At 40.8% G+C, this 26,279-nt stretch overlaps 7 protein-coding genes and 1 long non-coding RNA gene across 12 annotated transcripts; 7 read left to right on the forward strand and 1 right to left on the reverse strand.

The window, feature by feature from the left end:
- The first annotated feature begins 295 nt into the window (after positions 1 to 295).
- Positions 296 to 4,331, forward strand: LOC116918393 (laccase). Of its 2 annotated transcripts, XM_032924098.2 has the most exons (12): positions 296 to 520; positions 595 to 987; positions 1,045 to 1,260; positions 1,327 to 1,413; positions 1,844 to 1,967; positions 2,022 to 2,305; positions 2,386 to 2,509; positions 2,579 to 2,787; positions 2,850 to 3,039; positions 3,125 to 3,337; positions 3,414 to 3,632; positions 3,693 to 4,331. In XM_032924098.2, the coding sequence occupies exons 3-12, from the start codon at positions 1,075 to 1,077 to the stop codon at positions 4,103 to 4,105; spliced, it is 2,049 nt and encodes a 682-aa protein (XP_032779989.2). In that variant the 5' UTR covers positions 296 to 520; positions 595 to 987; positions 1,045 to 1,074; the 3' UTR covers positions 4,106 to 4,331. The 2 variants fall into 2 exon arrangements, with proteins under 2 accessions (XP_032779989.2, XP_032779990.2); XM_032924099.2 differs by lacking the exons at positions 296 to 520; positions 595 to 987; positions 1,045 to 1,260 and adding an exon at positions 1,513 to 1,520.
- Positions 4,332 to 4,454: 123 nt separating this feature from the next.
- LOC116918394 (laccase) lies at positions 4,455 to 7,434 on the forward strand. 2 transcript variants are annotated; one of them, XM_045170817.1, is made up of 12 exons: positions 4,455 to 4,574; positions 4,682 to 4,793; positions 4,854 to 5,071; positions 5,144 to 5,230; positions 5,361 to 5,484; positions 5,568 to 5,851; positions 5,926 to 6,052; positions 6,123 to 6,331; positions 6,403 to 6,589; positions 6,651 to 6,863; positions 6,930 to 7,148; positions 7,209 to 7,434. In XM_045170817.1, the coding sequence occupies exons 3-12, from the start codon at positions 4,895 to 4,897 to the stop codon at positions 7,340 to 7,342; spliced, it is 1,761 nt and encodes a 586-aa protein (XP_045026752.1). In that variant the 5' UTR covers positions 4,455 to 4,574; positions 4,682 to 4,793; positions 4,854 to 4,894; the 3' UTR covers positions 7,343 to 7,434. The 2 variants fall into 2 exon arrangements, with proteins under 2 accessions (XP_045026752.1, XP_045026753.1); XM_045170818.1 differs by having other exon boundaries at positions 5,926 to 6,049.
- Positions 7,435 to 7,769: 335 nt separating this feature from the next.
- Positions 7,770 to 8,908, forward strand: LOC123470505. Its single transcript, XM_045170820.1, has 4 exons — positions 7,770 to 7,930; positions 8,053 to 8,122; positions 8,238 to 8,299; positions 8,403 to 8,908. The coding sequence occupies exons 2-4, from the start codon at positions 8,061 to 8,063 to the stop codon at positions 8,669 to 8,671; spliced, it is 393 nt and encodes a 130-aa protein (XP_045026755.1). The 5' UTR covers positions 7,770 to 7,930; positions 8,053 to 8,060; the 3' UTR covers positions 8,672 to 8,908.
- Positions 8,909 to 9,014: 106 nt separating this feature from the next.
- On the forward strand, positions 9,015 to 9,889 carry LOC123470506 (bypass of stop codon protein 1-like). Its single transcript, XM_045170821.1, has one exon. It carries the CDS (start codon positions 9,194 to 9,196, stop codon positions 9,887 to 9,889), a length of 696 nt encoding a protein of 231 aa, XP_045026756.1. The 5' UTR covers positions 9,015 to 9,193.
- On the forward strand, positions 9,830 to 15,520 carry LOC116918386 (serine protease nudel). Its single transcript, XM_045170814.1, is given in 23 exon segments — positions 9,830 to 10,117; positions 10,212 to 10,363; positions 10,423 to 10,559; positions 10,646 to 10,965; positions 11,053 to 11,157; positions 11,230 to 11,392; positions 11,455 to 11,732; positions 11,797 to 11,941; positions 12,027 to 12,157; positions 12,218 to 12,482; positions 12,548 to 12,587; positions 12,589 to 12,721; positions 12,781 to 12,894; positions 12,969 to 13,137; positions 13,210 to 13,623; positions 13,700 to 13,888; positions 13,970 to 14,126; positions 14,189 to 14,290; positions 14,292 to 14,337; positions 14,404 to 14,469; positions 14,535 to 14,865; positions 14,922 to 15,053; positions 15,108 to 15,520. Coding segments are annotated over 23 exon segments (3,960 nt in total). The 5' UTR covers positions 9,830 to 9,981; the 3' UTR covers positions 15,343 to 15,520.
- A 4,413-nt stretch (positions 15,521 to 19,933) lies between these two features.
- Positions 19,934 to 21,337, forward strand: LOC123470507 (28S ribosomal protein S22, mitochondrial-like). The gene is made up of 5 exons (XM_045170825.1): positions 19,934 to 20,095; positions 20,153 to 20,481; positions 20,560 to 20,703; positions 20,760 to 21,080; positions 21,151 to 21,337. Exons 1-5 carry the CDS (start codon positions 19,975 to 19,977, stop codon positions 21,268 to 21,270), a joined length of 1,035 nt encoding a protein of 344 aa, XP_045026760.1. The 5' UTR covers positions 19,934 to 19,974; the 3' UTR covers positions 21,271 to 21,337.
- LOC123470509 lies at positions 20,527 to 21,840 on the reverse strand. Its single transcript, XR_006644195.1, has 2 exons — positions 21,671 to 21,840; positions 20,527 to 21,048 (listed from the first exon to the last, which is right to left on the reverse strand). It is a non-coding gene; the product is annotated as an uncharacterized LOC123470509 (long non-coding RNA).
- Positions 21,841 to 22,017: 177 nt separating this feature from the next.
- LOC116918390 lies at positions 22,018 to 26,201 on the forward strand. 3 transcript variants are annotated; one of them, XM_032924091.2, is made up of 9 exons: positions 22,018 to 22,890; positions 22,949 to 23,731; positions 23,790 to 24,687; positions 24,750 to 24,986; positions 25,067 to 25,149; positions 25,209 to 25,302; positions 25,379 to 25,544; positions 25,716 to 25,824; positions 25,898 to 26,201. In XM_032924091.2, exons 1-9 carry the CDS (start codon positions 22,184 to 22,186, stop codon positions 25,956 to 25,958), a joined length of 3,138 nt encoding a protein of 1,045 aa, XP_032779982.2. In that variant the 5' UTR covers positions 22,018 to 22,183; the 3' UTR covers positions 25,959 to 26,201. The 3 variants fall into 3 exon arrangements, with proteins under 3 accessions (XP_032779982.2, XP_032779984.2, XP_032779985.2); XM_032924093.2 differs by having other exon boundaries at positions 22,020 to 22,890; positions 24,750 to 24,998; positions 25,094 to 25,149; XM_032924094.2 differs by having other exon boundaries at positions 22,020 to 22,890; positions 25,094 to 25,149.
- Positions 26,202 to 26,279: the final 78 nt, after the last annotated feature.

A 26,279-nucleotide genomic window follows, 5' to 3' on the forward strand; every position in this document is an offset into this window, starting at 1 on the left:
TGTGACCATTTTGCAAGAAAAAGTCGTTTTTCGAAACATTTAAACCGCGATTTGCCTGTTATGTAATGCTTTTCAACGACTTTCATTCGATAAAAGTTCCGGTTGGCATCTCTCTTCAGCATAAACAAAACCTCAATCACCGTCACGATTTATTCCCTGTGTGGAGCAATATGAATCCACAAGTGTGTCGCTTTCGCTTTCGCATCAATAAGAGCGCATGATTGCTTCTTCTACATCATCCGAGCCGCATAAAAAAAAAAAGTGCCTCTTCACGTCATCGTGAATAAACCGTTCAAGTCGTTTGTCAGTGACATTCAAACAGCGATGTTTTCTAAAACTGTTCAATGCCGTGTTGCTTGCCATTTGTTTGTTTTTTTCAAAACAGCGCTGACTTGAACGCATTGCTGATTTTTATTTTACATGCGTTCCCCGTTGGCAATCGTAAAAGTAGGACGCGCGCTTGGACTTGAGCGAGTGGAGAAAGTCACTTTCGTTTGACCACAATCGACGCACGATGTTGGTGAGTTAAATTTCCTCATAATACTTTTGACAATAGAAGGCGCTGATTATCACGCTGAACATTTATCGTTTCAGGCTCATCTCTGAACTATGTCATTTGGAACTTAGTTGGTAGTTTATTTACTTCCTAAGTAAGCTAAACAAAATTACGTAGTAGCAGTCCTGCTCTGATGATGCTATTGCAGTTGCCCCCTGGCGGCTCAAGTGTTCGAACCAAAACAGCATAGAGGATTCTGCCTTTCTCCATAGATTAGAAAACAGTCGAACGGGCGAGATTCAAATCTATTCGTATTCTCATTCGCCAACCCAAGTAGAGAGATCGCAGTCAGCTGGATTTCGTCGACGATTGCGCACGTCTTCCAAAACACTTTGCGTCTCTAGGAAGCGGAGTAATGCCTACCATTGAATTGTCTTTCATCACAATATGTCTCTTTTGTTTCGTTACATTTTCTTTAGCGCTTCACCAAGGTAACTTTGAATTTCCTTTTGCTTTCAATCCAACTTTTGAAAGTGTCGTTATTTCAGTGCCGGCTCACGATTGCCAACGCGAATGCGATGATGGTCCAGCTCGGCGATTGCGATTACCACTTTCACATCGAGTATTATTACACGATGAGCAAAGCGTGCTACGACTGTCCGTACAAACTAGAGGACTGCGATCGACATCATTGCATCGCCGCTGACGGAGTTGAACGTGGCGTCGTCTCCATCAACCGCCAGATACCAGGTCCATCTATTCAAGTTAGTACACGGCTGCACTATTCCTTTTTTCCCCTCATAATTGTTTAACTGTCTTATTTAAATTAGGTTTGCCAAGGAGACGAAATTGTCGTTGACGTCACGAACCATTTACGTGGAGAAGGGAGCGCTTTACACTGGCACGGTATGCACATGGTAAGCTTAGGTTTAAATTATTTTTAGCAGTCATTTGCGTCTAGCATCCATCAAGTTAAATCTGTCCTGTTTCGCTTCTCGATGAAAATACTACGGAAGACAACGCAGTAAGTATGACCGCGTTTGAATTTGTATCCAGTCCTAGTTGAAAACTTTCTGTTAAGTTTACATTTCTATTTCAAACAAAACCGAAAGCTTTTGATAACGTTTCGCTGAAAGGCCATTAGATACCCTGTTCTTTGCTTGTAGGGCTTCGTGTTTGCGTAAATTTCTCTTTTTAGTTTCGGCTCTACTGGGCTCTTAATTTTAGATAATGGTTCCTCGAATAGTGCCCCAGTGAAACAATCCAATTGCATATTTATTAACTTGAATATTATCAAAATAATAACAATGAATTCTCCCACATTTGTTGTTTGTATTTGGTTTACAGAAGGGATCGCCTTACATGGATGGCGTTCCGCTCGTTACTCAATGTCCAATTTCTCCGGCTTCCACTTTCCAGTACAGTTTTGTGGCTGAAAATTCTGGAACGCATTACTACCACTCCCATTCTGGTAGGCCCAAAAATATTAAAAAATGAATTGGAATAAAAAAGGATTTTTTTCTAGGATTCCAACGAGCAGACGGCGCTTTCGGTTCTTTGATCGTTCGCCAAAGCCGTTTGAAAGACCCGCTCTCATCGCTGTACGACCATGACCTTCCGGAGCATGTGATTCTTGTGTCCGACTGGCTCTCTGAGTTGGGACTGGCCAAATTTGTAGCCCATGCACATGGTGGCAAAGATGATATTCCATCGAGCATTATCATCAATGGTAAAGGAAGAGTGTCCAAACCAAAGGATCAGCTTGAACTACAAGAGATGATGCCTCTTGCGGTTTTTAATGTCGAAAAGGTAATGTCACTCGTTTCAATGGAAGAATTTTGAATTCGTGAAGTGTTCCAATAGAATTAATAACGACATTTCCTTGTTAGGGCATGCGTTATCGCTTTAGAATGATTAGTAACGGAATACTTGATTGTCCCGTTACAATGTCAATTGATAATCACACACTACTTATTATTGCCAGCGATGGAAATCCAATTCAACCTGTTGAAGGTATCGGCATCATTCATTTTGGGATATAATTTTTAAATTTACGAGCTCATTTCTTTTTGATCGATATAGTGGATTCGTTAGTCATGACTTCCGGTGAACGATTTGACTTTGTACTGAAAGCTGATCAAGTGGCATCGTCTTTCTGGATCCGATTCAGGGGCAACATGGACTGGAATTCGAAACACATTTTTCAGACGGCCATTCTTCGCTATGAAAACTCGCCGGAAGTCGAGCCGGATGGAATTGTTACATACGAAACTACTAGCCGAAATGGCACGGTAATGAACTATCCATACATTACTTGCCCAAACAGGATTCATTTTTTCTTTCCTTGTTCAAGGTTTTGAATCCAATCAATTATGCACCTGGCGACGAGCGGCATCTTACTGTTGCCGAACTAACAGCTATAACGGCAGAAAACGAAACCGAATGGACACGGGAACCTGATCGCAAATTTTTCCTTGCATACGATTTCAACGCAGTAGATAACTGGCTCTATCACGATCCGGAACATTATCCCATATTCGGAGGTATTAATCGGTCCTTATTTGCGCTATTATACTAATGCGTCAAAATCAAATGATTTATAGGCAAATTTGAATTTTAAATGTTTAGTCGAAAATCGGCAAAGGTTTTTCACGCCTCAGATCAATCACATCAGTTTGCGAATGCCCTCGTCACCGCCGCTGAGTCAGCTCTATTCTCTGCCGCCAGATTCTTTTTGCAACGAATCTACCGTGACAAACTGTAAAGAGAAACACTGCGCTTGTTCTTACACTCTGCATGTTCCTCTAGGTTCACTTGTTGAAGTGATTCTAATCGATGAAGGTACACAACATTTCTTGTTGTACTTAACACTTGAAATGCTGCGTAGCCTTGTTATGGATTTAACATGTAACTTTAGGTGCGACTTTCGATGCTACTCATCCGTTTCATCTCCATGGCTCCTCTTTCCGGGTAGTGGCAATGAAGCGTGTTGGCAGCCAAGTGTCAGTTAATGAGATACGAGCCTTGGATGAAAACGGCCTAATTCAAAGGAATTTGATCGACGCCCCGATCAAAGACACAGTTGCTGTTCCTGATGGTGGATACACAGTTATCCGTTTTATGGCAACTAATCCAGGTACAATCTCGAAAAGTTGTACGATTGTTATTCATTTACCTAAGGATAACATGTGGGCAGGTTACTGGCTTTTACATTGTCACCTGGAATTTCACAGTGAAGTTGGAATGGGCGTCATTTTCAAAATCGGAAACGACAACCATCTTCCCCCGGTGCCAGATGATTTTCCAACATGTGGTAACTGGTTCCCATCTAAAAGTACCATAATCAACGAGAATTTCGATTCAACGATTTCTAAAGACACTGATGTAAGTTCGGCGTTCGATATCAATGGCCCACTCATTGGCGAGAACGAACTGCTCGCGTTGGCCCTCGACGCCTCACCTTTTGTTCATCTCAACGAAGATCAAGATCGAAAGGATAAAGTGCCAAAGGTTTCATCATTAGCATTGAAAGCGTCTTCATGTCATTTTTCGTTAGCATTGTACACTATCATTACTTACTGTCTTTCCAACTTGTGCTTTCGCTTATAAACACACCGCGTAGGGCTGCGAACAGTTCCATTCTTTAGGAAGGCTGAGTTGTTATTCAACATGCAATGTCTATGTGAATTGATTTCACAACAAAATTTCATTATTGCCTCGTAATACGCAATAAGGCGAATCCTGGTCAGGGCGTTCTACTTTGAGTCCGGGAATGTAATCCCCGACCCAACTTTGTTGTGGAAATTAAATAAATTATCATGATTATACCTGTCAATCAACATGCTCGATGATTCTAATGTCAACAAACTGCTGACTTTGTTTATCTTCTATTTAATCAAGATTTCAACAACTGCTTTTTTTTTTGTTATCCTAACAGGGTGATACTTTCACAATTGACAGTGTTATAAGCGTTTCCGTGTTCCATACCTACTCTCTCGTATTGCGTACGTGACACGACGTATTAGTTGTTCGGCAGACTTCGATTATTCTTCAGTCCATAGGTCTGATTACCTTCACTGTACGTAATTTTTTCTCTTTCCCGTTTCTTAACAGATGGTGACTCTTAATTCATTTAAATTTAATTACTAATTGTTTCGGGCTTGTATTTGTTTTTATCTTGTATAGATATTTCAACACAAAAGATACTTTGAACTACGAATTACTTCCGCGTTAATATGGCCCAAATTCGGTGTTGCTATCCTCTTCGTTTTCTTGCTTCGCCTTGCGCTGGGCTCAGGCATTTGATAAGACATTAAACGTAAAAGGCTTGATTATTATTAGGAATAAATACCCACAGAACAAGCCGGCCCATGTCAACGTGAATGTATCGAGGGTGAGATGGCTCAGCGCTGCAGTTACATTTTTCACATTGAATACTATTACACGATGAGCAAAGCCTGTTATGACTGCCCACACATCCAAGCGGACTGTGATAGAATGTATTGTGTCGCTGCTGACGGTGTGGAGCGGGGCGTCTTTGTTATCAACCGTCAAATGCCTGGCCCTTCCATTCAGGTGGAACGAGCAAAAATATCAATTGAAATTTTTTACCTAAATGAATAACTTTTAACCGTCCCTTTTAAATAGGTTTGTCAGGGCGATACAATTATAGTTGACGTCAAAAACCACCTGGCTAGTGAAACTTGTAGTATTCACTGGCATGGCATCCATCAGGTATAGAACTGTTTTAAAGTATCTTGAATCTTTAGCAGAAATGCAGTGATAGAAATTCGGTCAATTCACAATGGCGGACTGATTTTCATGGATCGAAAACAAATTAGCTTTCGTATTTCCTTGCGTTCAGGTGGGCACGCCCTACATGGACGGAGTGCCTTTGGTAACTCAATGCCCCATATCCCCTGCTTCATCGTTTCGATACACTTTCCTGGCTGAGAATCCGGGAACGCATTTTTACCATTCGCATTCAGGTGAGCTCAGTTCTCGCATCTCGACTCGCAGTTACAAATGTTGAAATGATTAACTAACAATCAACAACCACCTGTCTTGTAAGGTTTCCAACGCGCTGACGGAGTCTTTGGTTCGTTGATCGTTCGCCAGAGCAGACAAAAGGATCCTCATTCTTCTTTGTATGATTATGACCTTCCGGAGCACGTCATGCTGGTATCTGATTGGCTGGGTGAACTAGGCGTTGCTAAATTCGTAGCGCATCATCACGACGATGGCGATAATAAACCATCCAGTATGATAATCAATGGAAAAGGTCGAATTCCAAAACCAAGAAACGAGTTGACGTCGAACGAGACGATGCCACTTTCCGTATTCAATGTTCAACAGGTAATGTAAACTTACCATGTGATTGTGTAATTTCTGTTCGTTTTTCGAATTATGCATCTGTGCATCAAACTTAGGGAAAACGTTATCGCTTCCGGCTGATCAGCAATGGATTCCTGAACTGCCCAATACAATTGTCAGTTGACAATCATACGCTTTTAGTGATCGCTAGCGATGGAGGCTCCATTCAGCCTATCGAAGGTAGTGCGATTTCACCTAAAGTGATTGTGCCTTGCAATTTTAATTTATTTACTCTATTCTTTTCCTTTTCAAGTTGACTCGCTTATAATTGATGCTGGTGAGAGATACGATTTTGTCGTGAATGCAGATCAACAACTTTCGTCTTATTGGATTCGATTACATGGGCATATGGATTGTGGTTCCAAAAAAGTGTTCCAGGCAGCTATACTTCGTTACATTGGTGCGCCAGAAATCGAACCAGAAGAAGTGTTGACATTCGAAAATACCGAACGATTTGGCAAAGTCATTTTTAAGAAATGAAATTCTTGTATTCAAAAGATTACCTTTTCCGTTTTATTTTACTGCACTTAAAGGTACTGAATCCCGTTAATTTTGCACCTGGAGATGATCAGCACGTTACAGTAGCGGAATTGAAGGCGTTGGCCGACAATCTGACTGACTGGACAGGAGAGCCTGACATGAAATTCTATTTAGCATATGACTTTTATGCTGTCAACAACTGGCATTTTCACGATTCTCAGTACTACCCCATATTTGGCGGTATTTAATAACATTGTCAATTTACACGTTACACCTAATAGCCAATGCTGTTGATTTCTAGTGGAAAAAAATCATCGGTTATACACTCCACAAGTAAATCACATAAGTCTACGATTTCCTTCATCTCCGCCGCTTTCTCAATACAACAGTTTACTGCCGGACGTGTTTTGCAACGAATCGACAGTTTCCAATTGCACCGAAGAATTTTGCGAGTGCACCTACACGTTGGATATTCCTCTAGGATCTCTGGTGGAACTAATTGTCATCGACGAAGGTGGGTCTTTCAGTTTTGTTTCAATTTGAACTACGTGATCGATATTTCTCACGACCGAGTTTTTAGGTGTCACGTTTGACGCTACACATCCTTTCCATCTTCACGGATCATCCTTTCGAGTAGTTGCAATGGAACGTGTTGCCAGCAATGTCAGTGTTGACCAGATTCGTGACATGGATGAAAACGGCCAAATCCGTCGGAATTTGATCGACGCTCCCGTCAAAGACACAGTGGCTGTGCCAGATGGCGGCTATACTATTATTCGCTTCGTGGCTACAAATCCTGGTAGTTTGGAACAGTCAATCACCATTAGTTTCTTTCTTTCTTTTTCTTTTCTAAATTTAGGGTATTGGTTGTTCCATTGCCATTTGGAATTCCACATCGAAATTGGAATGGGATTGATTTTCAAAGTCGGCGATCACGAAGAATTGCCACCTATTCCTGAAAATTTCCCAACATGTGGCAATTGGCTTTTGTGAGCAATAATGCAACAGCATTCTTAATCAAATAACCAAACTCTGAATGCTTGTATAGCCTATACAGTCGTGTTACACCGTCTAGCTTTCCCGCATTTTAATCTTTGTGGATTTATTGAGATGAACAACAGTTCATGACAATATCAGGTTGCTTGGTGCTTTCCTTTTTTCAAATTTGCCGCTCAATTGGTATAGGTGAACGCAGAATAATGAGAGCGGATTGAATCATACAGGCATTGGTAAACTATAAAGGTTACCTTCGAAATTCATCATCGGGAATTTATTGGTGAGGTAGCTCTGATCGCCATCTCACGGGTGTCACTCATGAAATGACGTCACAAATAAAGAAAGGAAAGTGCGCGAACTATCCACCTATTATTTTGTAGCCGAGGGGTATCTAAGGGATCATCAGGGTTCACATCATTGAGGGTATCCATCAGTCTGAGATCCCTTTGCCATCGGCAGTTGTGAACACGCGACATTCTCGATCATTTCGTTGCCACACGCTCGTCGACGTCAAGTTTTCTCTCTACCTCACGACATCAATAGCTGATGGTGGCAGTTAATTGAAAACCATAGACTCCAACTAAGGTAAGTCTTGTTTCAAAACTGTCTCTGTGTTTTGTGGTGGAATGGGAAAAAAAACTCTATTTTCGAAAATGTAAGACATTGTGCTTTACCTACAGCTACATTTTCTCTGCATGTCGTTTCAGTGCTCAACATGGTTGAACAAGGAAATCCATTCACTACCATGGTGTCATGCAAATGGTTGGTTGTCATCGGGTAAGTTATTTCTTTTCGTTTTCGGAACGTGTCAAATTCAACTCATCTACTTTACTCATTTTTTTTCATCGTAACTGTTGATTTTTAAAATTTATATTTCAATGTTTTTTAACAGTATTTTGACCATTGCCATTTCTTTGGTTGCCGGCATCATATTGGGTGTCATCGCTGTCCATTGTAAGTCCACTTCTATTTTGTATAAATTGTATGAAATTATCTTTTGGTTATTGACGCATTTGATTTTATGTTTACAAACTGTAATATTCACGACGTGATTTAGTCAGTAATGCTACTTCAGCTAAAGTTTCGTCAACGACGGACGCGGGAGATATTATGTCGGCTTCAGCCGGAGCTCAGCAGATGGATTCAAACACAACGGTGCTCTCTTCCATCAGCCCCACTTTTAACCCAATGTCATCAACGGAGAAGCATCATGAAAGAGACGTAACACACGTATCGCCAGAGGCAGTAACAGAGCCTATTTCTAGTATTTCACCAACTGCTTCCACTCCGGATCCAACGGTCAGCCATTTTCCCAGGTACAGCTAAAACCACCACTGCTAGTTCTACTACCACCTTGGAGACAACGTCTACGACAACCACCACAACTTCTGAACCAACTTCTGCTACGAACTCCTGTCACAAATACTGCTAAAACCACTACAGCTAGTTCCACAAGTAGCTCTACTATTTCCGCGTCAACAACAACGACGGTTACAGAAACAGCTGAAAGTGACCCTGTTGAGTTAAGGGATGGGCCGAAAAGAAATTCTACGTTGACACCAAGTACCAGCGCAGACATGGCGATTGCTGCAGGAACAGAAAATTCAACAGCGCCACCACTTTCATCACTAACTGCGTCAACTACGACTCAGGTCAAACCAGTAGACAGCTCCTTCGGATCTCTTTCTTACACGGCCGGTATGGCTGCAAGGAAACACAACAATACGTCCCGGTAGCAGTTCAGTTTTTACTACAAATGTACCGACATCCTCATCCTTCGCTAACGCTTCGAATTTTTCAGCTATTGTACATTTGCCAAGTAATTCTAGTTCCATTTCCAATCTCTCTATGGAATCTCACCTGAAGGACAACTCAATTCAAGCTTCTCTCCCAACGTCATCAACGTTACATCTAGGAAATCTGACTTCTATGGTCAACGTAACTGTTTCTTTGACGACAGTTTCTTCCACAACGGTTGGCAATGTTGAGCAGCCTGAAGCTGAACTTAAAGCTCTCGCAACAACGTTATCAACTCTGAGCAATATCTCAACGGAGAATGATTCTTCCTCTTCTATTGGAATGTCAAACTCGTCAATAACAGCAGCAACAACAGCAGCGACAACAGCAGAAACGACAACAGCAGAAACGACAACAGCCGAAACAACAACAGCCGAAACAACAACAGCCGAAACAACAACAGCCGAAACAACAACAGCCGAAACAACAACAGCCGAAACAACAACAGCCGAAACAACAACAGCCGAAACAACAACAGCCGAAACAACAACAGCCGAAACAACAGCAGCCGAAACAACAGCAGCCGAAACAACAACAGCCGAAACAACAGCAGCAACAAGTTCTTCTACAACTAGTTCATCCCCACTTACCACGTCTATTGCACATGGCATCGGTAGCAATACGACAATTGCAGAAGGACATGAAAGCACGACTGTCAGTACAACAGAAACTTCTGCTGTGAACAATTCGACTAGCAAGGCACCAGAAATAACAATACCTGATGAAGTTGGCGATGAAAGTGAATGACGATGATGGGGACGAGTCTGAGGTAATGGAATGGGAAGGCGCCGTCATTTCCATGCCCTGGATCTCCAAACACATTGATCTATCACGAGCAAATGTGCAATGGCCTGGTGGACTGCCCGGATGCTACCGACGAGATAGGATGTACATGCCGGAACCGAATGGATCCCAGTAAAATCTGTGATGGGGTTTTTGATTGTCCTTCTCTTGACGATGAAACGGGATGTCGAGGTAAGTATTTCGGCACGAAGAAATGACAAAACATGTTTCGGAAAAATAACGACGACGTTAAACATGTAGAATTTTTACAAACTTTAACCATCAGGTTGCAATGCAAGTCAGTTTAACTGCGACATCACCAGGCAAAGACCTCTGTGCATCCCACTGAGACAACGGTGTGACGGCTTGGAGCAATGTCCCGACGGAATGGATGAAATTGGTTGCAGCGTTCTATCGCCTAGTGAACACTCGCTCGAGGTATCATCAGTGAAATTATCTTTAAACTTCTGCCGTGATTCGTTTTTAAATTTGATTAGGTTTCTGTAGCAAAGTACAGTTCTGGATATGTGATGCATAATTTCAAGAATAATTGGTATCCACTGTGTGGTTCATCCGGCAACGTGACCAGCTTAGTCTCCGGCATCTGTCAGTTGACTGTTGGCGACGGTCTTGGGTAATGTTACGTTATTATCATCGTTTGTTTAGTAAAAATTAGAGCTAATTCTTAATAGTCTTGTTTCATATTCGTCCTGGTGGCAGAAGTTTCAAAATATCCAAAAGAGAAGCGAATTTTACGGCCTACAACGGCCAATACGCCATGACGTTTGATTCTGCAAGAAGAGTCAAACTTGTCAAAAACTGCTCGTATCTCTTTTTTGTTGAGTGTCCATCACCTCGTTGTGGTAGGAAGGCTCCGACTCAGGCAGAAATCGGCCATAAAATGACAGCGAAATCCAGCATTGCAACGATAACCACAACTACGACAAAAATGCCTTTTGGAATCAGTTCTTTTAGCAATTCATCGAAGACGTCTGGACGAAGTTTGCAGCAAGCGGTTGAAGCTCCCAGATATTTGACAGGTAGCTATTTTGGTACCATCCCTATCTTAAAACTAGTAGCAATCATGCACATGTACATTATTATTTCGATTGGCAATTATTGAACAGATCAATCCCCTGGTCTTGGGCGCCGTCTTCGAAGAGCGGACTCCCACTGTCAATCGCCCGGGTGTAGTCGTCTCACTGGTCGTTTTTCGAATTCAAAAGTCCAACGTAAGCCCTCCTCTCGTTGAAATGTTTGCTAGTTGAATTAGATTGATGAGGAATTTCATTTGAAAACTTCAGGACGTAAGAGACGAGGCACATTGAACAGAGTGGTTGGCGGCCGCGAAAGCAATATGGGAGCTTGGCCTTGGGCGGTGGCTATCATTCGTGACGGTATCTTCAAATGCGGTGGAACTTTGCTAGACAGCAATTGGATTTTGTCAGCAGCCCATTGTTTTCACGCGTAAACCACATATATTTTGCATTTGCGTTCAAAAATTGGTAATCCCTGTTCATTTATCAAAGGTTGGAGAAATCTCATTTTGAAATTCAATTGGGCATGCTACGGCGGTCTTCTTATTCCCCCTTGGAGCAAACTCGAGCCATTCTTTTCATCTATGTTCACCCAAATTACGATCCGCGTACCCTGGAAAACGACATTGCATTATTGCGGGTACAAAAGCCTCTTCAACTCAATCAGTGGACTGCTCCCGCATGTCTGCCAAGTTTGGGATATGTTCCACGCAATGACACACTTTGTACCGTCGTCGGATGGGGGAACGTACAGGAAAACGGGCCAGAATGTATGAAGTGTCTAGTTTTTAATCGTTTGATCCATTAATTTTGTAATATTTCGACGTTACGTAGCGGATTCGCTTCTTGAGGTTGCAGTTCCTATTAAGCCTTGCAGCGCTGACCTGGCTGCCCGTAAGAACAAAATCCTGTGTGCAGGATATCCGGAAGGAAAAAAGGATTCGTGTCAGGGAGATTCAGGCGGACCTTTTATTTGCCCGTGAGTTCTTTTTTATTGCTATTTTCTATAGTTTTCCGGTTTTTTCTTGGCCTGAATTTCTGGTTTTTCTTACACATAACGTTAGGGATCCGAACATTCGTGACAGTTGGCTATTGGTTGGAATAGTCAGTTTTGGTTTAGGATGTGCCCGCCCCGGACAACTGGGTGCTTATACTAATGTTGCCTACTACCTGAAATGGATTGACGAAGTCATGGGCATGTTACAATTAATATTGGGTTTGATGAGTAGCTTCTTTACACTGAAATTATTTTTAGGTGAAAAGACTGTACAATCAAAGAGGATTCCTAGACAGAGTTGCAGCGGGTTGATATGTCCGCGCGGAACGGGAGCCTGTTTAACCCCAGATTTAATCTGTGACGAAATCGTAGATTGTCTGAATGCAGAGGATGAACTGAGTTGCACAACAAAACTCCTCTCTACAAGTCACAAGCCAATTGTTACGACAGTTTCTCCAAATTTAAACACCACGCCACTGCCACGTCCAACTGTCTGCTCGGTTGATCAATTCACGTGCTCCAAGTAATTTCATGACCTGCAATAATATCTTCATAAAGGATCACTGTCTTTAACTTTTTCTTCTCTAGAGTGTTCCAGTGCGTTGAGCTTTCTCAGAAGTGCAACAGGAATCATTGACTGCACCGATGGAACAGATGAATCTTCCTGTTCTTGCGCCGATTATTTGAAGGGCACTGGAAATTCAGAATTACTCTGTGACAACCATATCGACTGTTCAGATTTTTCGGATGAAGCCGGATGTTGTACGTTTAGATCTTTAACGCATGCGTTGCTAAAATAAATAATTAATTATTTTTCTCAGGGACCTGTCCATCGGGTGAGTATTACTCACTCGCTTCCTCACAGTGCATTCCGTACACGGACATGTGTGATAATCGTGTACAGCATGAACAAGGCGACGATGAATCTCAATGCTGTAATATTATTTCTTTCGTTTGTTTTGTTTTGACAAAAACTATTGTTGTACCTTTCACGTCACTTAAAAATTAGTGACCCTGATTCCGCAATCCTTCTCTGTTGCACTCGATCGAACTGGAAGACCCAGACGTGAGCAATCGGGTTTACTAGCCATGAACAAACTGGGGGTCTGGAATCTAATTTGCGTTCCAGATTGGTCGTCTTCGGTCAGCGACGAAATCTGCAGCTTCATTGGATATGGGTATCTTATTCTTTTTGTTAAATTTTATTTGTTTATAAATTACAATTTTTCTTCAACTTTTCCCTCTGAAAGGCCTGGGCTTTCATACAATTTACTTGCTGGTTCGAAGCTGCTTCCATTAAAACCATTGGAACCACCGCAAGGATTCCTGTGGAATTCTTCAAAACCCCCGCAATTGCCATCAGCTCTACCTAAACGTGATCTTGGTTTATCCAGTGAAGATTACAATTTTACAGCACTGCATTTCATTGCCAAACGACAGTCCGTAATTTCTACAACGAGCGACTGCAAATTCGTTAATTTAACATGCAGTAACCAACTGTGCGGAATCCGACCGAATCTCGGCGAATGGGACACCTTGCCCAAAACTGAAGGCCGTTTCCCTTGGCATGCTACCCTTTTTCTCGAAGGCCAATATCTTTGCGGTGCCACCTTAGTAGCCCCTCAATGGCTACTAGTATCTTCAGTCTGTTTCCGCAACATTAAGTAAATTCCAATGATATTTTTAAAATTAAGAAGAAGGGTGTTCTTCTATTCATCACAATGATTAACTGATTTTTAGCTTGACGAAAGACTACGTAACTGCCTTGTTAGGTAGCAGGAGGCTGATACCGTTTACTTCACCGACGGAACAAATTCAACGTGTTGCCAATGGCGTGAAAATTTCTACAACCAGCAAGATGATTCTTCTGTTCCTTGAGCGGCCCGTCAAGTTGACTGAACATGTGAATCACGTTTGTTTGGCTTCATCGTAAGTTGATCGGCTGCCTAACGAATACTAATATTACAAAATAATTGCCTTGACCATTGGAACAATATGCTATTAAAGTAGGGAAGCTGTGCGTAACCTTATCAAGAACCAATGCGTGGCAGTCGGAATGAATGGAACGCTACTTGCTAGTTCGGCTAGTTTTTCGCAAATAAAACTGAATGTCGGTCGTACACTTTTGGCTAATTGGACCAACAATGAAACTATCTCTTGCCCTTCGGTATGAAGAATAAGAAAATAACGTTTCTTTATAGCAAGTTAATTGGAAACTTGGATTTGCAGGACAAGTGGTCTGGTAGCGTAGTTTGCCCCGATGACTTTACCTGGTATGCCGTTGCCGTCTTTGAGCGTGATTGCTCTAAAAGCGAACCGTACGTCAACACAACTCGAAGGGATTTGGCGACATTTTGATGCCATTAGGGAAACTATAAGTAGAAGATTTAGTCTTTCTTTTTACTGACACATATTTATATATATTAATTCATCGTTTTCCTTAGCGTGCAACCAGACAAATTTAAAAGCTATCCAGAGGAAAAAACGACAGCTTCAAATTTCTTGTACAAGTACGAGCCTAACATCTAGAACTTCCAGTGAACTTGAATTGCAATGTTTTCTTTTTCTGTTTTAGTGCCAATTATACCAGCACCCAGGTGTGACTCTTGGCGTTGTCCGTTGGGTGCTTGCCTGGGTAAGAATGAAATATGTGACGGCATCCCTAACTGTCGTGATCGCAGTGATGAAACAGAAGCTTGTCATCCTTCTGAAAATAATGATTTGACGCCATCCGTTAACTCACCAAAATGTGACGAAAACGAGTACAAATGCCTTGATGGTAAATGTGTCCCGGGCGACGTACTTTGCGATGGTGTCGTCGATTGCGTTGCTGGAGAAGATGAAAAAGCGCCCTTCAGTGATCTAGAGTGCCCAACTGATGATTTCTTTCGTTGCTTGAGCCCAGGGTAGTTGTTTGGTGTATGCATAATCAAACAGAAAGTAAGGTTATTTTTCTTTCTAGACAAAATCGAAGTCAAGAAACGATCCCCATGTCAGCTGTCTGCGATGGTATTGGTAACTGTTCCAACGGCATGGACGAGTCGAAGTGCGTGTCAATTAGTGCTGAATTCCCGATCATAGTTGACACAAATGGGTAAGTGAATTGAAACGGAAGATAGCAACCTGGTTACATTTTTTACAATTTCAGGAATCCGCTGAAACTTTCGCCGTCTGGATTTCTTGTTGTTCGTATAAACGGTGTTTGGAGTCTTTACTGCGCAAACGCATGGGTGGAGCAACTGACCATTGCTACTTGTAATGTTTTTGATTTTGGCAAACGTGCCAAAACAGCCTCGTTTGAGGCTGTCGATTCATCGACCTTTTCACCGATCAGTAAGGCCAGCCAACAATGCTCACATGCCGTTTTTCTTAATTGCGCCTAATCTAAATACCTTGTTACCTAAAAAACGTCCAAAATGTTCTTGTTTTGTTTTAACCTGCGCGATTTTTAAGTTTGAAGCTTTTTGTTTTTCATCACCCTTCATATCCAGCATCTGCTCACCATCCAAGTTTTACGGCACTGTTATCATGGCTTAACTACAATATACAAATTGAACTTTATTGCAGTTAATAATTGACAAAAGCCTTAGACAACATGTTCTGAAAAAATAAAATACATAAAAAAAATAGGATTCTTACAGCAACAACAACAACAACAACAAATTATTATAATTACATGGTTCTTAATACTGATTCCAAATGCTATTTCCTAATTTTCCTTTTTTCTTATTAGTTATTATTACTAATACCTAAGTTGCTCTGGTTATCCGCTGACTGAATATGCCTGAATAATCAGACATCTTGTTTATTTTTCGAATTGTAAAGCTACCGGGACTTCTGAATCGAATTGAGGGAAATGATTTGCGAAGGCTCTTGGCGGAAAAACGTCTGATGGTTCGCCACCTAAATTTTTCCTTCGTGCGCAAAAATTCTGATTGAATTAAAAAAAATTGGTTAATTTGAAACTGAGAAGAATATGGCTGATTTGGCCCTAAGGAATGAGGGAACTCAATCATCTTACGGTTTTGAAAACGAGGAGAGAAAGGAGCAGCGAGGAAAGACGAGAAAGAATCAAACTGAAATTTAAAAATAATAAAAAATAAAAAAAACAAAAAAGGAAAAAGACAGAAGGAGAGTCATAGACCCCTAGCTAGGACTCTCTGAGGGGTCTAATCTATGACTCGTATGACTCTGAAAATAGGGCTCGGCCTCGATCACATTCTAATCGGGGACACCGCTAACCTTCACCGATAAAAATGAATCGGGGAACTGCCAATTTATATCACCAGAGTCATAGAACCCTGGTTGGTTCACTATGGCATTCCCCCCTTGCAAAAAAGGGGATGCCTTGAGCAAGCCAAAGGTCGAAAAATTTGGGGCGGAGCTTATTTTTCCGCCAACGGTCGTAGCGCCGTCTGGGAGAATACTAAGAAACTTTCGGTAGTGAAGAGAAGTAGAGAACCGAGAGAACACTATACAAGGGGGAAAATGGCGGCTAAGCGTCGGTGCGCTGTAGCTGGCTGTCAAGTGATGTATGGAAAGAAAACTCTAAAGAAAACGGAATAACTTTTTCCAGATTCCACCATCCTCTTTCACTGATTGAAGTCTTTGGTTTCTTCCGGTAATTTGACGTCTAATTCCTTTGTGTAGTCGTCATTTTGACGATGCCGACATTGTGAAGGGTAGGACAATTGAGGAACGTTTTTCCCATTTCAACGTTGGAACTTGAAAAGTGATGCAAAGCCCAAGCATTTACTGAACATTGGTAAGGAAAACAAGTCACCCTTTTAACTTTTCTCTCGGATAATAATACTTTTTATGTAGATCAACCAGTGCCAACCCGAGGACTGAAGAGTTTTAGACAGCCATTTCAGAGAGGCCCAACGATAACCACAAAGGTAGTTGATGTCACACTACAATTATTATTTTAACAGAGAAAATTGCATTTTGTACATTCATTACCATAATTTGAACCATCATTAGGGAAAACCCTGGTCCATCGGAACAATGTAGAACAGGAACTACAGACCAAGACCTTTTATCAATGTGGGCCTCGAGCACTGAAGAAAGAAGTTGGGCATACTCCTCCTAAAAGAAAGAGAAACAGTCCAGGAGATGGAAATAGTAAAAACGGATCTGTTGAAAGTGGTAAAATAACTACTGTCTACTATTAACATATAACAATGTAATTTATTTGTTTTTCATAGTTGGGAAAGATGCGCAGCAATGTCTGTTGATATTCAGGATGAGAATAATGAATTGCAGCTAATAGACAATAGTGGTGAGTACCATGGCTGACATAAGTCTAAACATCCTAAGTCTAATACTATAGAGGTTTTTCCATTTGGTTCGTGTAAGTAGAGGGAAAAAGTCGTGCGGCTAGTCGCCCATGGCGGGATAGCGAAACTTGCTGCAGACTTTGCTTGATCCAACATATAGACACAACTGTGTCTATTGGATTGACACAGATTAGACACAGTTGTGTCTATATGTTGGATCAAGCAAAGTCTGCAGCAAGTTTCGGCTATCCCCCACCATGGTGCGCACTAGTCGACTAGCCGCACGACTTTTTCCCTCTACTTACACGAACCAAATGGAAAAACCTCTATATGATGTTCTTGTCAAATAGGATTGGGCGAGGTAATGGAAGATCAGACAATCGTCGAAACTGAGCATGAGATTGTTGAGCAATCACAGCAAACAACTACCATTGATAGTAAAGAAGAGTCAAAGAGCTGTCCGTCATCCTCTCCATCATCATCCTCACAGTCATCTCCATCATCATCACAAAACTTGATTCCCAAGGTATATTATTTTTAATTATTCATCAATTGAAAAAGTGATGTTTTAATTTATATTTGCAGTTGGATGACATAGTATCGACATTCAAGTGAATCACGAAACGTACCTGTCACTTGCGGCACGTGTAAAGTACCTTCCGATGGTGTTGGTCATTTTGCAAATGGAAAAGTGATCTTATTACAAATTATCGATCGATCGTAGCAGATGGGTCAATCTTGATCAGGACGGTCGGATCAGAAGATCAGTCGCTGTCGTATCATTTCCACGGAAATCTTGTATCGCCGATCGGATTATCACATTTTCTCTTCTACGAACATCTCGCGCAATTGGTTACAGCGTTCGCTGACACAAGTCCTTGTGGAACCATTACTCATGTTCTTGATAGATTTGGCGAATTCCCGTCGTCGCGATTGCCATATAGACTAAACGAACACGGCCATTGGTATCGTTGAATTGTCACTTGTAGCGCACAAGGGTCGGCAGTGTGTCAAATGTCGCAACTTACGAGATAACTTGATGAAACGCAAGATCATCCGACATACGAGCGAAGAAATTTAACATAACCACAGCGAGAATGAACACCAAAGAGCTAAAACTGTATAGCTATCAGCGCAAAGTGCGTTCACTGGAACAAAAGCAAAGGTACATTATAGATACATTTTGAAAATGTTTAGTTCACTTAATAATCGCGTCCTTTTACAGACTACATGCACCTTAATAAAGGAGCTCAGACTGATTATCGTCTGTTTTTCGAGGCTCGCTCGACTGAATACGGTCGTAAAGGATCAAGCATCGATAGCATGAGCAAATTTGTATTGGCGACCATCTCAAATGCCTTCAACATAAAGCAAAGCAATCCAATATCGCTGCAGCTGACCTTAAAAGTGTATGGAAGATATTCTGCTGAAGGAACTAACTTCTAGATACGTAGACTCACTTCAGAACGAGAAAAAGTCGACTATATTAATGATATCGCTATATATGATGTATGTGGATACATGTTAAAGCACGACCGTCTGTAACAGTATGTCTTGATTGTAAACATTCAGTGCAATGCACGAATTAGAATTACCACCTGATTTCAATTTTGACCATTTCACTGGCTTGAGAACCCGTGGTAACATCATTTTCGTGACAGTGATATGTTTCAAACTTTCCGGTAATTGAGTCAATAATTGAATTCATTTCAATCCGATTGGTCGATGTATGCTGAAATTCATTTGAAGAATGCATCACAAAAATTTCAAAGCTCAAATATTAAAACTGTTCTGTGATATACACCGTGATCACCATCTCCTTACCTAATAAGAGAATATGTTGGCGTCCGTTACATTTCGAGTCGTTCGCTTGAAGAATTTGATGTTATCGCAGTCAAAGCTGTAAAGTTTCCAATGCCAAATTATCAAAACATGCTTAATGTTTTTGTTCTTACCACTTCAGTGACATGAATCACTTTTCCATCATTTACCAGTTCCTTTGTTCGTTACAGTTCACTCACTAAATCACTTTCTATAACTTTACCAGTTTTTGTTCAATGATTAGTTCAGTTGATAAGTCTCCATAACTTACCAGTTTCCTTGTTTGCTACAAGTTAGTGACATAGTCACTTTTCCATCAACTTTCTGTACCTGCTAAGTGTTTGTAATTCACAGATAAAGCTATAAACTAATTTAAATCTGTGGCGTATGCTCTTTTACGAATGTATTTGAAACAAAATTTAAAACACATTTGACAATATCAATTTGTGATTGTTTGTCGTGTGTTTGGCGGTTTCACTTTAAAACTTAGAAAATTCTCTGTGTTTATGTTAGAGACTCCTCCCAAACTTGATGGCTAAGTAAAATCCTTCGCAATTGGCCCGTTTTTTCAAGGGATATTGTGATTGGCGAATGCCTAACAAGCCCGGTAGAGGATGGCGTCGGAGCAAAACTGCCATATGGCTTCAAGTATCCCTTTTGCAAGGGGGAATGCCATAGTGAACCAACCAGGGTTCTATGACTCTGATATCACTATTCATTAATAATCGGGGAAGGCACTGAGCACCGAAATCACCGCACCGATAAAGATCATTCCCGCACCGAATCGACTAAAAAGTTCCCCGATTGGCGCGGGGCCGAGCGTTATCTGAAAAAGAGAAAAAAAGCAACTACAAAATAAATACCTGGCAATGTGGCAATCAGTTCGGTGTCTGCTGTGAATTGTAAAAACTAAAAATGGCCACGAGAGCTGTTATGTTTACCATCGGCAAGTTTCGATGTTTTCCAATCTTAAAAAATAGAGTTGCAAAGTTCACATCATCAAGTAATCTACTGAACACTTCGACATTCGACCCTGGTATTTTGATTGTTAAGGATTTGTATAAGTTCTTGTAAAACAATATTTGCCTTGCAGGGTACACTCGCGATCCTAGTGAAGTGTTTTTCAAAGAAAATGTCCAAGCCTTACTTGACAGACTCACTGGCCGTGATTATGAAAAAGTTTTTCAAAACCGAAAACTAGGGCAGAGGCTAGAACCTCCCAAGTATGAGCTTTTAACACAAGCTGAAGTTGACCAAGTGATGGTGGAGATGGAAGTAAAACTAAAAAAAAAACTCCAAATGCCCCCCCTTCTTAAAGAAAGAGAACCAGTCACTAAAATCTTGTCTAAAGATGCTGAGCTACAAGGTTTTGATAACTGCAAGTATGTTTTCATCGACATATCACAAGGAATCAATGATAGGGTTGGTATTAAAAAATAACAATTATTATTTATTAAAGAGCAATAATTAATTGTAAACTGCATATATTTTATTTCATAGAAGCGTGAAGTTGTTGTCAGGGATCCAAATGGTGTCTTGAGGGATGCATCTTGGGAAGAAAGACAAAAAATGTGTCAAATTTACTTTCCCCTTCCAGGACGACAAATTTCTATGCCAAAAATGTTTGAAGAAACTCATTTACAGGTAGTATGAAATAACACAGCTAAAGGTTTACACCACATGAATTATTCCTTCTTAAGGACTGCCTTGACCAAGGTCAATATCAATTTGTACTTGATCGTGCGTGCGCACAGTTTGAGCCAGATGACCCAGACTACATACGTGTAACAAGAAAGACATACAACTGTATCGATGAGAACAATAAATTTTCCACGCTGAGATCCACGCGCCATTTCGGTCCAATGGTGCTACACCTTGTTCTCTGCAAGCGAATGGACAATCTACTGTTCCACTTTATTACGTCCAAGGAAGTTAAAGCTGCTGCTGATCTTGTTCGCCTTTTTCATCTGGTTTGGAGTGATTCATCGCCTAGCGAATTAGATGAATTCCAATTAATTGAGGTAGTCTGTAAATGTGTTTAATTTTGAGTCAACATTGAAATTCTACAGTAACTTATTATGTGCCGTTTAGAACTACATTCAAGGACCGGCTGTAAAGAAACCCGCGTTAGAGCTGGCTTGGCAAACATTTTTGGAAATTGAAAAACAACGACTTGAAGCTCTCAGTCAACAAAATAAAGCGTCAAATTGATCCTGATATAGTCAACATGTAACTACTATTGTAATGGTTGCAAACTAAATGTTCCCATTTCAAAGTTTGTCACGACTTCATTCATCCGGATTTCAACCGTGTTCGTTGTTTTTTTTTTGGTTTTTTTAATTGCAAGTTACAGATTCTGAAAGAAAAGAATTCAACGTTTCCATTTTAGCCTAGCAACCCGATAGTCTAAATAGGAACTCCATTCCTGCCACTACTGTGTGCAGGAATCGAAGTGTGATCGATGATATTTCTTTAGTAACTTAGGAATGTATATATTTTAACAAATGTTTTGAAATTGCTTTCTAGGCATTGGAATTTGGTGACAAGATTAGCGTCGATAGCTCGTAGAATGAAGTAATAATTGGAGTAGCGTAACAAATAAAGCGATTACCAATGATAGCTGAGAAAAGATTTAATTCCTAACAAAAAAGGTTTCTTCTTTTCTTTTTTTCGGTTTCAACTACTCCGTGTGGCTTTTGGTTGTTTTTGCGATTTTTGGATCTCTTCGTGGATCTGAAGGTCCAATTTGATCTATTGCTGCATTCAAATTCAGATTTGCTAACTTACCAGTAGTCTCCGATTACTCTGCTACTATCACTTAGCTGCGTTCTTAACCCATAGTCTGACTACTGTAGATCGTTAACTTGTTGATTTATAATTGCAACAGTTGGTGGCAATCAAAGGCGAATTGGCAAGGTTACAAAACCCTTAGCCTTAGGTCTCGAATTGAGAAGCTTAACATGGGGCGACAGGCTGTTCCCACTGCTCGCTAGATGACTCAAAGGACAAATATTTATCACGTTTTAAAAGAGAACCAGCAATGTACGCAACAGGTCCATTTTGGAGAATGTCGGGAGACAGTTGGTTCCAACACAAAACTCTTTAGCCTAACGAACTAAGCAAAATGGCGGGCAATCAAAATAATCCTCTGTCGTCGCTGGAAGACGAAGAAAGAGTTCAGCAAACGAGGCGAACTGATACTGTGCAAGTTCTCTCGTCGAACTCGACCATTTCTTCGAAGCATACAATCGAACAACAAACAAAATTTAGTCTTGAAGACTTGAAGACCTTGTTTAAATCGGCAATCGATCCCGAAGTTGTGGAAATGATATGGCAGGATAGCCATGAAAATAGTGATGTTGCTCTTATGTTCTTAACCGAAATCAGTCCCAATTCACCGCCAATTGCCACTACAGTGAAAATGAACAGCTGGTCAGATGTACTTGGATCAAATAACTCTAAGCCATTTACTGCAAACCAAGGAGTCAAACCCAAGTCCACTGTGAAAGAAAAACACAAGATGGTGGACCCAATTCAATCACGAATAAATAACCTAGAAAAAATTCTTATTATAATGCGTGGTGTACCAGGTTCAGGCAAAAGTTATCTGGCACATCAACTGAAAGGAAATGGAGTGGCTTTGAGTGCTGATGACTACTTTATAAACTATCAAGGCCAATATGTGTTTGATCGCAATCTTTTGGGTGTTGCTCATGAATGGAACCAGAAAAGGGCAAATGAAGAACTACAAAAAGGAACCAACCCTGTAATTATTGACAACACAAACTTGGAAGCATGGGAAATTCAACCGTATGTTATGATGGCTTTGAGGTAAAGCAGTAAATTATTCCCAAAAATATCTTTAGCATAAGTGTTTATGTATTTGCAGGCATAATTACTCAGTTGAATTGATTGAGCCTGATACTCCATGGCGGGAAGATGTTCGTGTTTTATCACAAAAAAATATCCATCGCGTACCACGGGAGAAAATCAGAGAAATGCTGGAAAAGCAAAGGGTTGTGATCGATATTGTAGCGGTTGTTGAAAGTTGCCGACAAAAAATGAGCCAAAGTTTTCAAGGAACAGTGACATCTGTACAAACCAATAGCACCATTGCTGAGACAGCAGATGTTAAGCTGTGGAATGCAGAAACTAATCAATCACCAGTGCTCCAAAAGGCACCAGTAACAACGAACTACCAAATTGCTTCGTCGTCCAGTTTGGTTAGTGTAACTAAGAAAAATTGGTGTGATGAACAGCCAATCGAAAAAAGTGCTTCTATGCCTCACATACCTCAGGCATCCGGAAACAGTCTCCTACAGAAAACCATAACTAGTCCTTTACTAGAGGCCTTGATGACAAATGACGCTGCAATTGTCTCGAAACCGTCTACAGCTGAAGTGGCGATCCAGACTTCGTTATTCGGATCCGAACCTCCTCTTCGCGAACTGACTGCCCGTAGCCGTTCCATTCAATCAGCAATGGCTGCGCCTGATTTGGGGAAAAAGCTTTATAGTTCAAAATACTCTCTAGATAAAGGATGTCTAACTGACGAAATTGTGGAAGAACTTGCTGCTCGAGAAGCACTTGCGATTTTAAAATCTTATTTCCCGACAAAAGAAACAGACGATCTCGCTGACATATTGAAACAGTGTAATGGCGATTTGACTTGGTAATAGTTTATTTCATTTTGTGTAATTGTTTGTTAACTATTCGAGTTTGTAAAACAGGGCCGTCAACGTTCTTCTGGATTCAGGATACGAATGCGCCAATAATGTGTCAGATTATTTGGAATTGGAAGTCGCTGTCGACAAGCTGGAAGACCAACCAAACCGTATCAATTCTTTTTATGATGAAGCCGTAGAAAATATTTTGCAACAAACCAAAGAAGAAGAGACAAATTCTGTAACCTCTTCTGAAGCATCGCAACAATCATTTTCGACTACATCAGCAACACTGGAGGAGACTGAAAGTGTAAGGAGGCATATAGAAGAATGTTTTCAGTTAACGGATACCATTAGCGAACAGACTCGTAGGATATGTGGAAAGGATTATAATCAGTTTCGTGCATCTCAACTTCAGAAGTCACGCTATGGTCAAAATCAATTGCCTGAAGCAGCATTTACACCAACTATCCCGACAAATTCAGTACCATTGGAGAACCAAACTAGGAATGATGCATGTCATTTATCGCTGGCTAGTTTTCCTACTTTGGGAGAACAAGTTACTTATGCGAGTGATTACGAATTACCGCCCTATATGAATACCGAAAACAAATTTGGCGTGGATGTTTTTGAACCCCTTTCCGTTGCAAGTCCATCGGTGCCCGAGGAAGAAGTGAAAGTTGATGAAGGTCCCATGATTTCCATGACATTGGATCCCTCATTCGTCCAGCAACTGGTTAAGTTGTTCGGTGTTCCAGATTTAAAAGCAAAACGAGTGCCATCAACCACTCGATCAAATCCCGCCAATGTTGATATCCCTTGGTCTTTAGCCGAGCAGATTTATTTACATTGGTGCTCCAGCTTAATAAACGAAAATGATGAAATGCCGATGGTCACCGAAGACCGTGAGGAGCTTCAAAATATAATGGATTTCGAGCTCGCAATGCAGTTGGTCCAAGACGAGGTTAATATTTGTATATTTTCATCTGATGCAAATTTGTCTATGGTTAAATTCCTAAAAAACAGAGAATCGCTGAGCGCAAGGAATTACGTGAAAGCTTGTCCACCAAGTTGTCATTTCAGATGCTACAGGAGAGCTATCCTTCAGTGGACCCTCTTGCACTAGATGCATTGTTCGAAGCAAATAACTATAATTATTCTCATACGGTAACAGCCCTAAATGCCTCTCTAGGAACAAAGCCGCAGCCCCCCAAGATGCAAATTGTATCGGCCAACTCGCGGGTGACAAGAGAAGAAGCGCAGGCAAGAACACCAGTAATTTTTTTTTCGGGTTTTTTTCTTGTCTTATCTTGTTTGTTTTTTACTGTCTTTTTCCGTATTAGTGTATTGATATCTATTTCGATTTCCAGAAGCGTGAGTCCAAACCACCCCAACAGGAGCCGCGTGATTTGCGAACCGAAGCTTTGTAAATCATACTCATGTTTTGTTTTCAGTTTTCACGATACTTACTAAGCTTATATACAGTTTGTACAACAAGCTACGACAACAGTATTCGACGCAAGCCCAGGAATATCATCAAAGAGGCATGTCTGCCGCCGCAATGTATTACTCCAGTGAAGTAAATATTTTTATCTGGTGCCGTTAGCCGCTGATGTTACCTCATATTCGTCTTCTTTAAAAAAAAAAAAATTCAGAGTCGGCGTTATGCAGAACTTTATAAGAAATGCAATCAGCAGGCAGCCCTACAAATAATAGAAGAAAAAAATGCTTACCAAGACGAACGGACTATTGACTTACATGAGCTGCATGTCGTTGAGGCTCTGACCTGCTTGGAATCTTTCATAGTTGAAAATACCAGAGGTATGGCTACTTTTGCTATTAATAGTCGCATAGAGTGTTATTGGCACGGGATAAGAGATAGAAGGAATCCTGCATAGGTTTTCTTCCGGTGTTGCTCGTAACGTTCAATGAAATGTTCATAAAACGTGAAATGAAGTACTAAAACTAACGTCTACCTCTTGACCTTTTTAGAGGGGAGGAACGTAGTTCAAGTGATTACTGGCAGGGGCAATAACAGTCAAAATGGAAAACCACGCATTAAACCGGCGGTTGTCGCGTTTCTTAAACAGAAAAGATATGGGTAATGTATCCTTCGATAGAATTGTCAAACGGAAGTTTTGGCAGGGTTTCAGCAAAGTTTTTCTTTTAAATAGGTATGAGGAGGTGAATCCTGGAATGTTACGCGTATTTCTGTCTCGTTCCATGACCCGCTGAATTGCGTCATAAAAACATAAAATCCTTCCAATGAAGTACAAACAAAAAGCCTAGAGGCAATTGGCAATTCATTCGATATTTAGTATGCTACTCTCTGGAGCGAGTAGCATTCCCTGACAAAGATTCAGTTTTTTTACAGGTTATTCAAGACTATGGGACAAAACTCATTTTAAATTTTTCAATCGTGACCGTAGCGGTGGTATAATTAGAATATTTTTATTAATAAAGTACCTGATTGTGTCATTGTTGTTCAAAATAAGTAATGACTTGTCATTGGTTTAGTTCTCAATGCGTGCAATAGGCATGAATCGAAGAGCAAAG

The sequence above is a fragment of the Daphnia magna genome, linkage group LG3 (genome assembly GCF_020631705.1).
Source record: "Daphnia magna isolate NIES linkage group LG3, ASM2063170v1.1, whole genome shotgun sequence".
Classification (NCBI taxonomy): domain Eukaryota; kingdom Metazoa; phylum Arthropoda; class Branchiopoda; order Diplostraca; family Daphniidae; genus Daphnia; species Daphnia magna.

Bases quoted from the DNA above. Each gene is read 5' to 3' on its own strand.
- LOC116918393 (XM_032924098.2), top strand. From the start codon at position 1,075: ATGATGGTCCAGCTCGGCGATTGCGATTACCACTTTCACATCGAGTAT. The intron at 2,510-2,578 runs GTATCGGCATCA...TGATCGATATAG, and splicing joins TCCAATTCAACCTGTTGAAG to TGGATTCGTTAGTCATGACT. The intron at 3,633-3,692 runs GTACAATCTCGA...ACATGTGGGCAG, and splicing joins TTTTATGGCAACTAATCCAG to GTTACTGGCTTTTACATTGT.
- LOC116918394 (XM_045170817.1), top strand. From the start codon at position 4,895: ATGGCTCAGCGCTGCAGTTACATTTTTCACATTGAATACTATTACACG. The intron at 6,864-6,929 runs GTGGGTCTTTCA...CCGAGTTTTTAG, and splicing joins ACTAATTGTCATCGACGAAG to GTGTCACGTTTGACGCTACA. The intron at 7,149-7,208 runs GTAGTTTGGAAC...TTCTAAATTTAG, and splicing joins CTTCGTGGCTACAAATCCTG to GGTATTGGTTGTTCCATTGC.
- LOC123470505 (XM_045170820.1), top strand. From the start codon at position 8,061: ATGGTTGAACAAGGAAATCCATTCACTACCATGGTGTCATGCAAATGG. The intron at 8,123-8,237 runs GTAAGTTATTTC...GTTTTTTAACAG, and splicing joins AAATGGTTGGTTGTCATCGG to TATTTTGACCATTGCCATTT. The intron at 8,300-8,402 runs GTAAGTCCACTT...GACGTGATTTAG, and splicing joins GGGTGTCATCGCTGTCCATT to TCAGTAATGCTACTTCAGCT.
- LOC123470506 (XM_045170821.1), top strand. From the start codon at position 9,194: ATGGAATCTCACCTGAAGGACAACTCAATTCAAGCTTCTCTCCCAACG.
- LOC123470507 (XM_045170825.1), top strand. From the start codon at position 19,975: ATGGCCACGAGAGCTGTTATGTTTACCATCGGCAAGTTTCGATGTTTT. The intron at 20,096-20,152 runs GTATTTTGATTG...TTTGCCTTGCAG, and splicing joins CACTTCGACATTCGACCCTG to GGTACACTCGCGATCCTAGT. The intron at 20,482-20,559 runs GTTGGTATTAAA...TTTATTTCATAG, and splicing joins CACAAGGAATCAATGATAGG to AAGCGTGAAGTTGTTGTCAG.
- LOC116918390 (XM_032924091.2), top strand. From the start codon at position 22,184: ATGGCGGGCAATCAAAATAATCCTCTGTCGTCGCTGGAAGACGAAGAA. The intron at 22,891-22,948 runs GTAAAGCAGTAA...ATGTATTTGCAG, and splicing joins TATGTTATGATGGCTTTGAG to GCATAATTACTCAGTTGAAT. The intron at 25,303-25,378 runs GTAAATATTTTT...AAAAAAATTCAG, and splicing joins CAATGTATTACTCCAGTGAA to AGTCGGCGTTATGCAGAACT.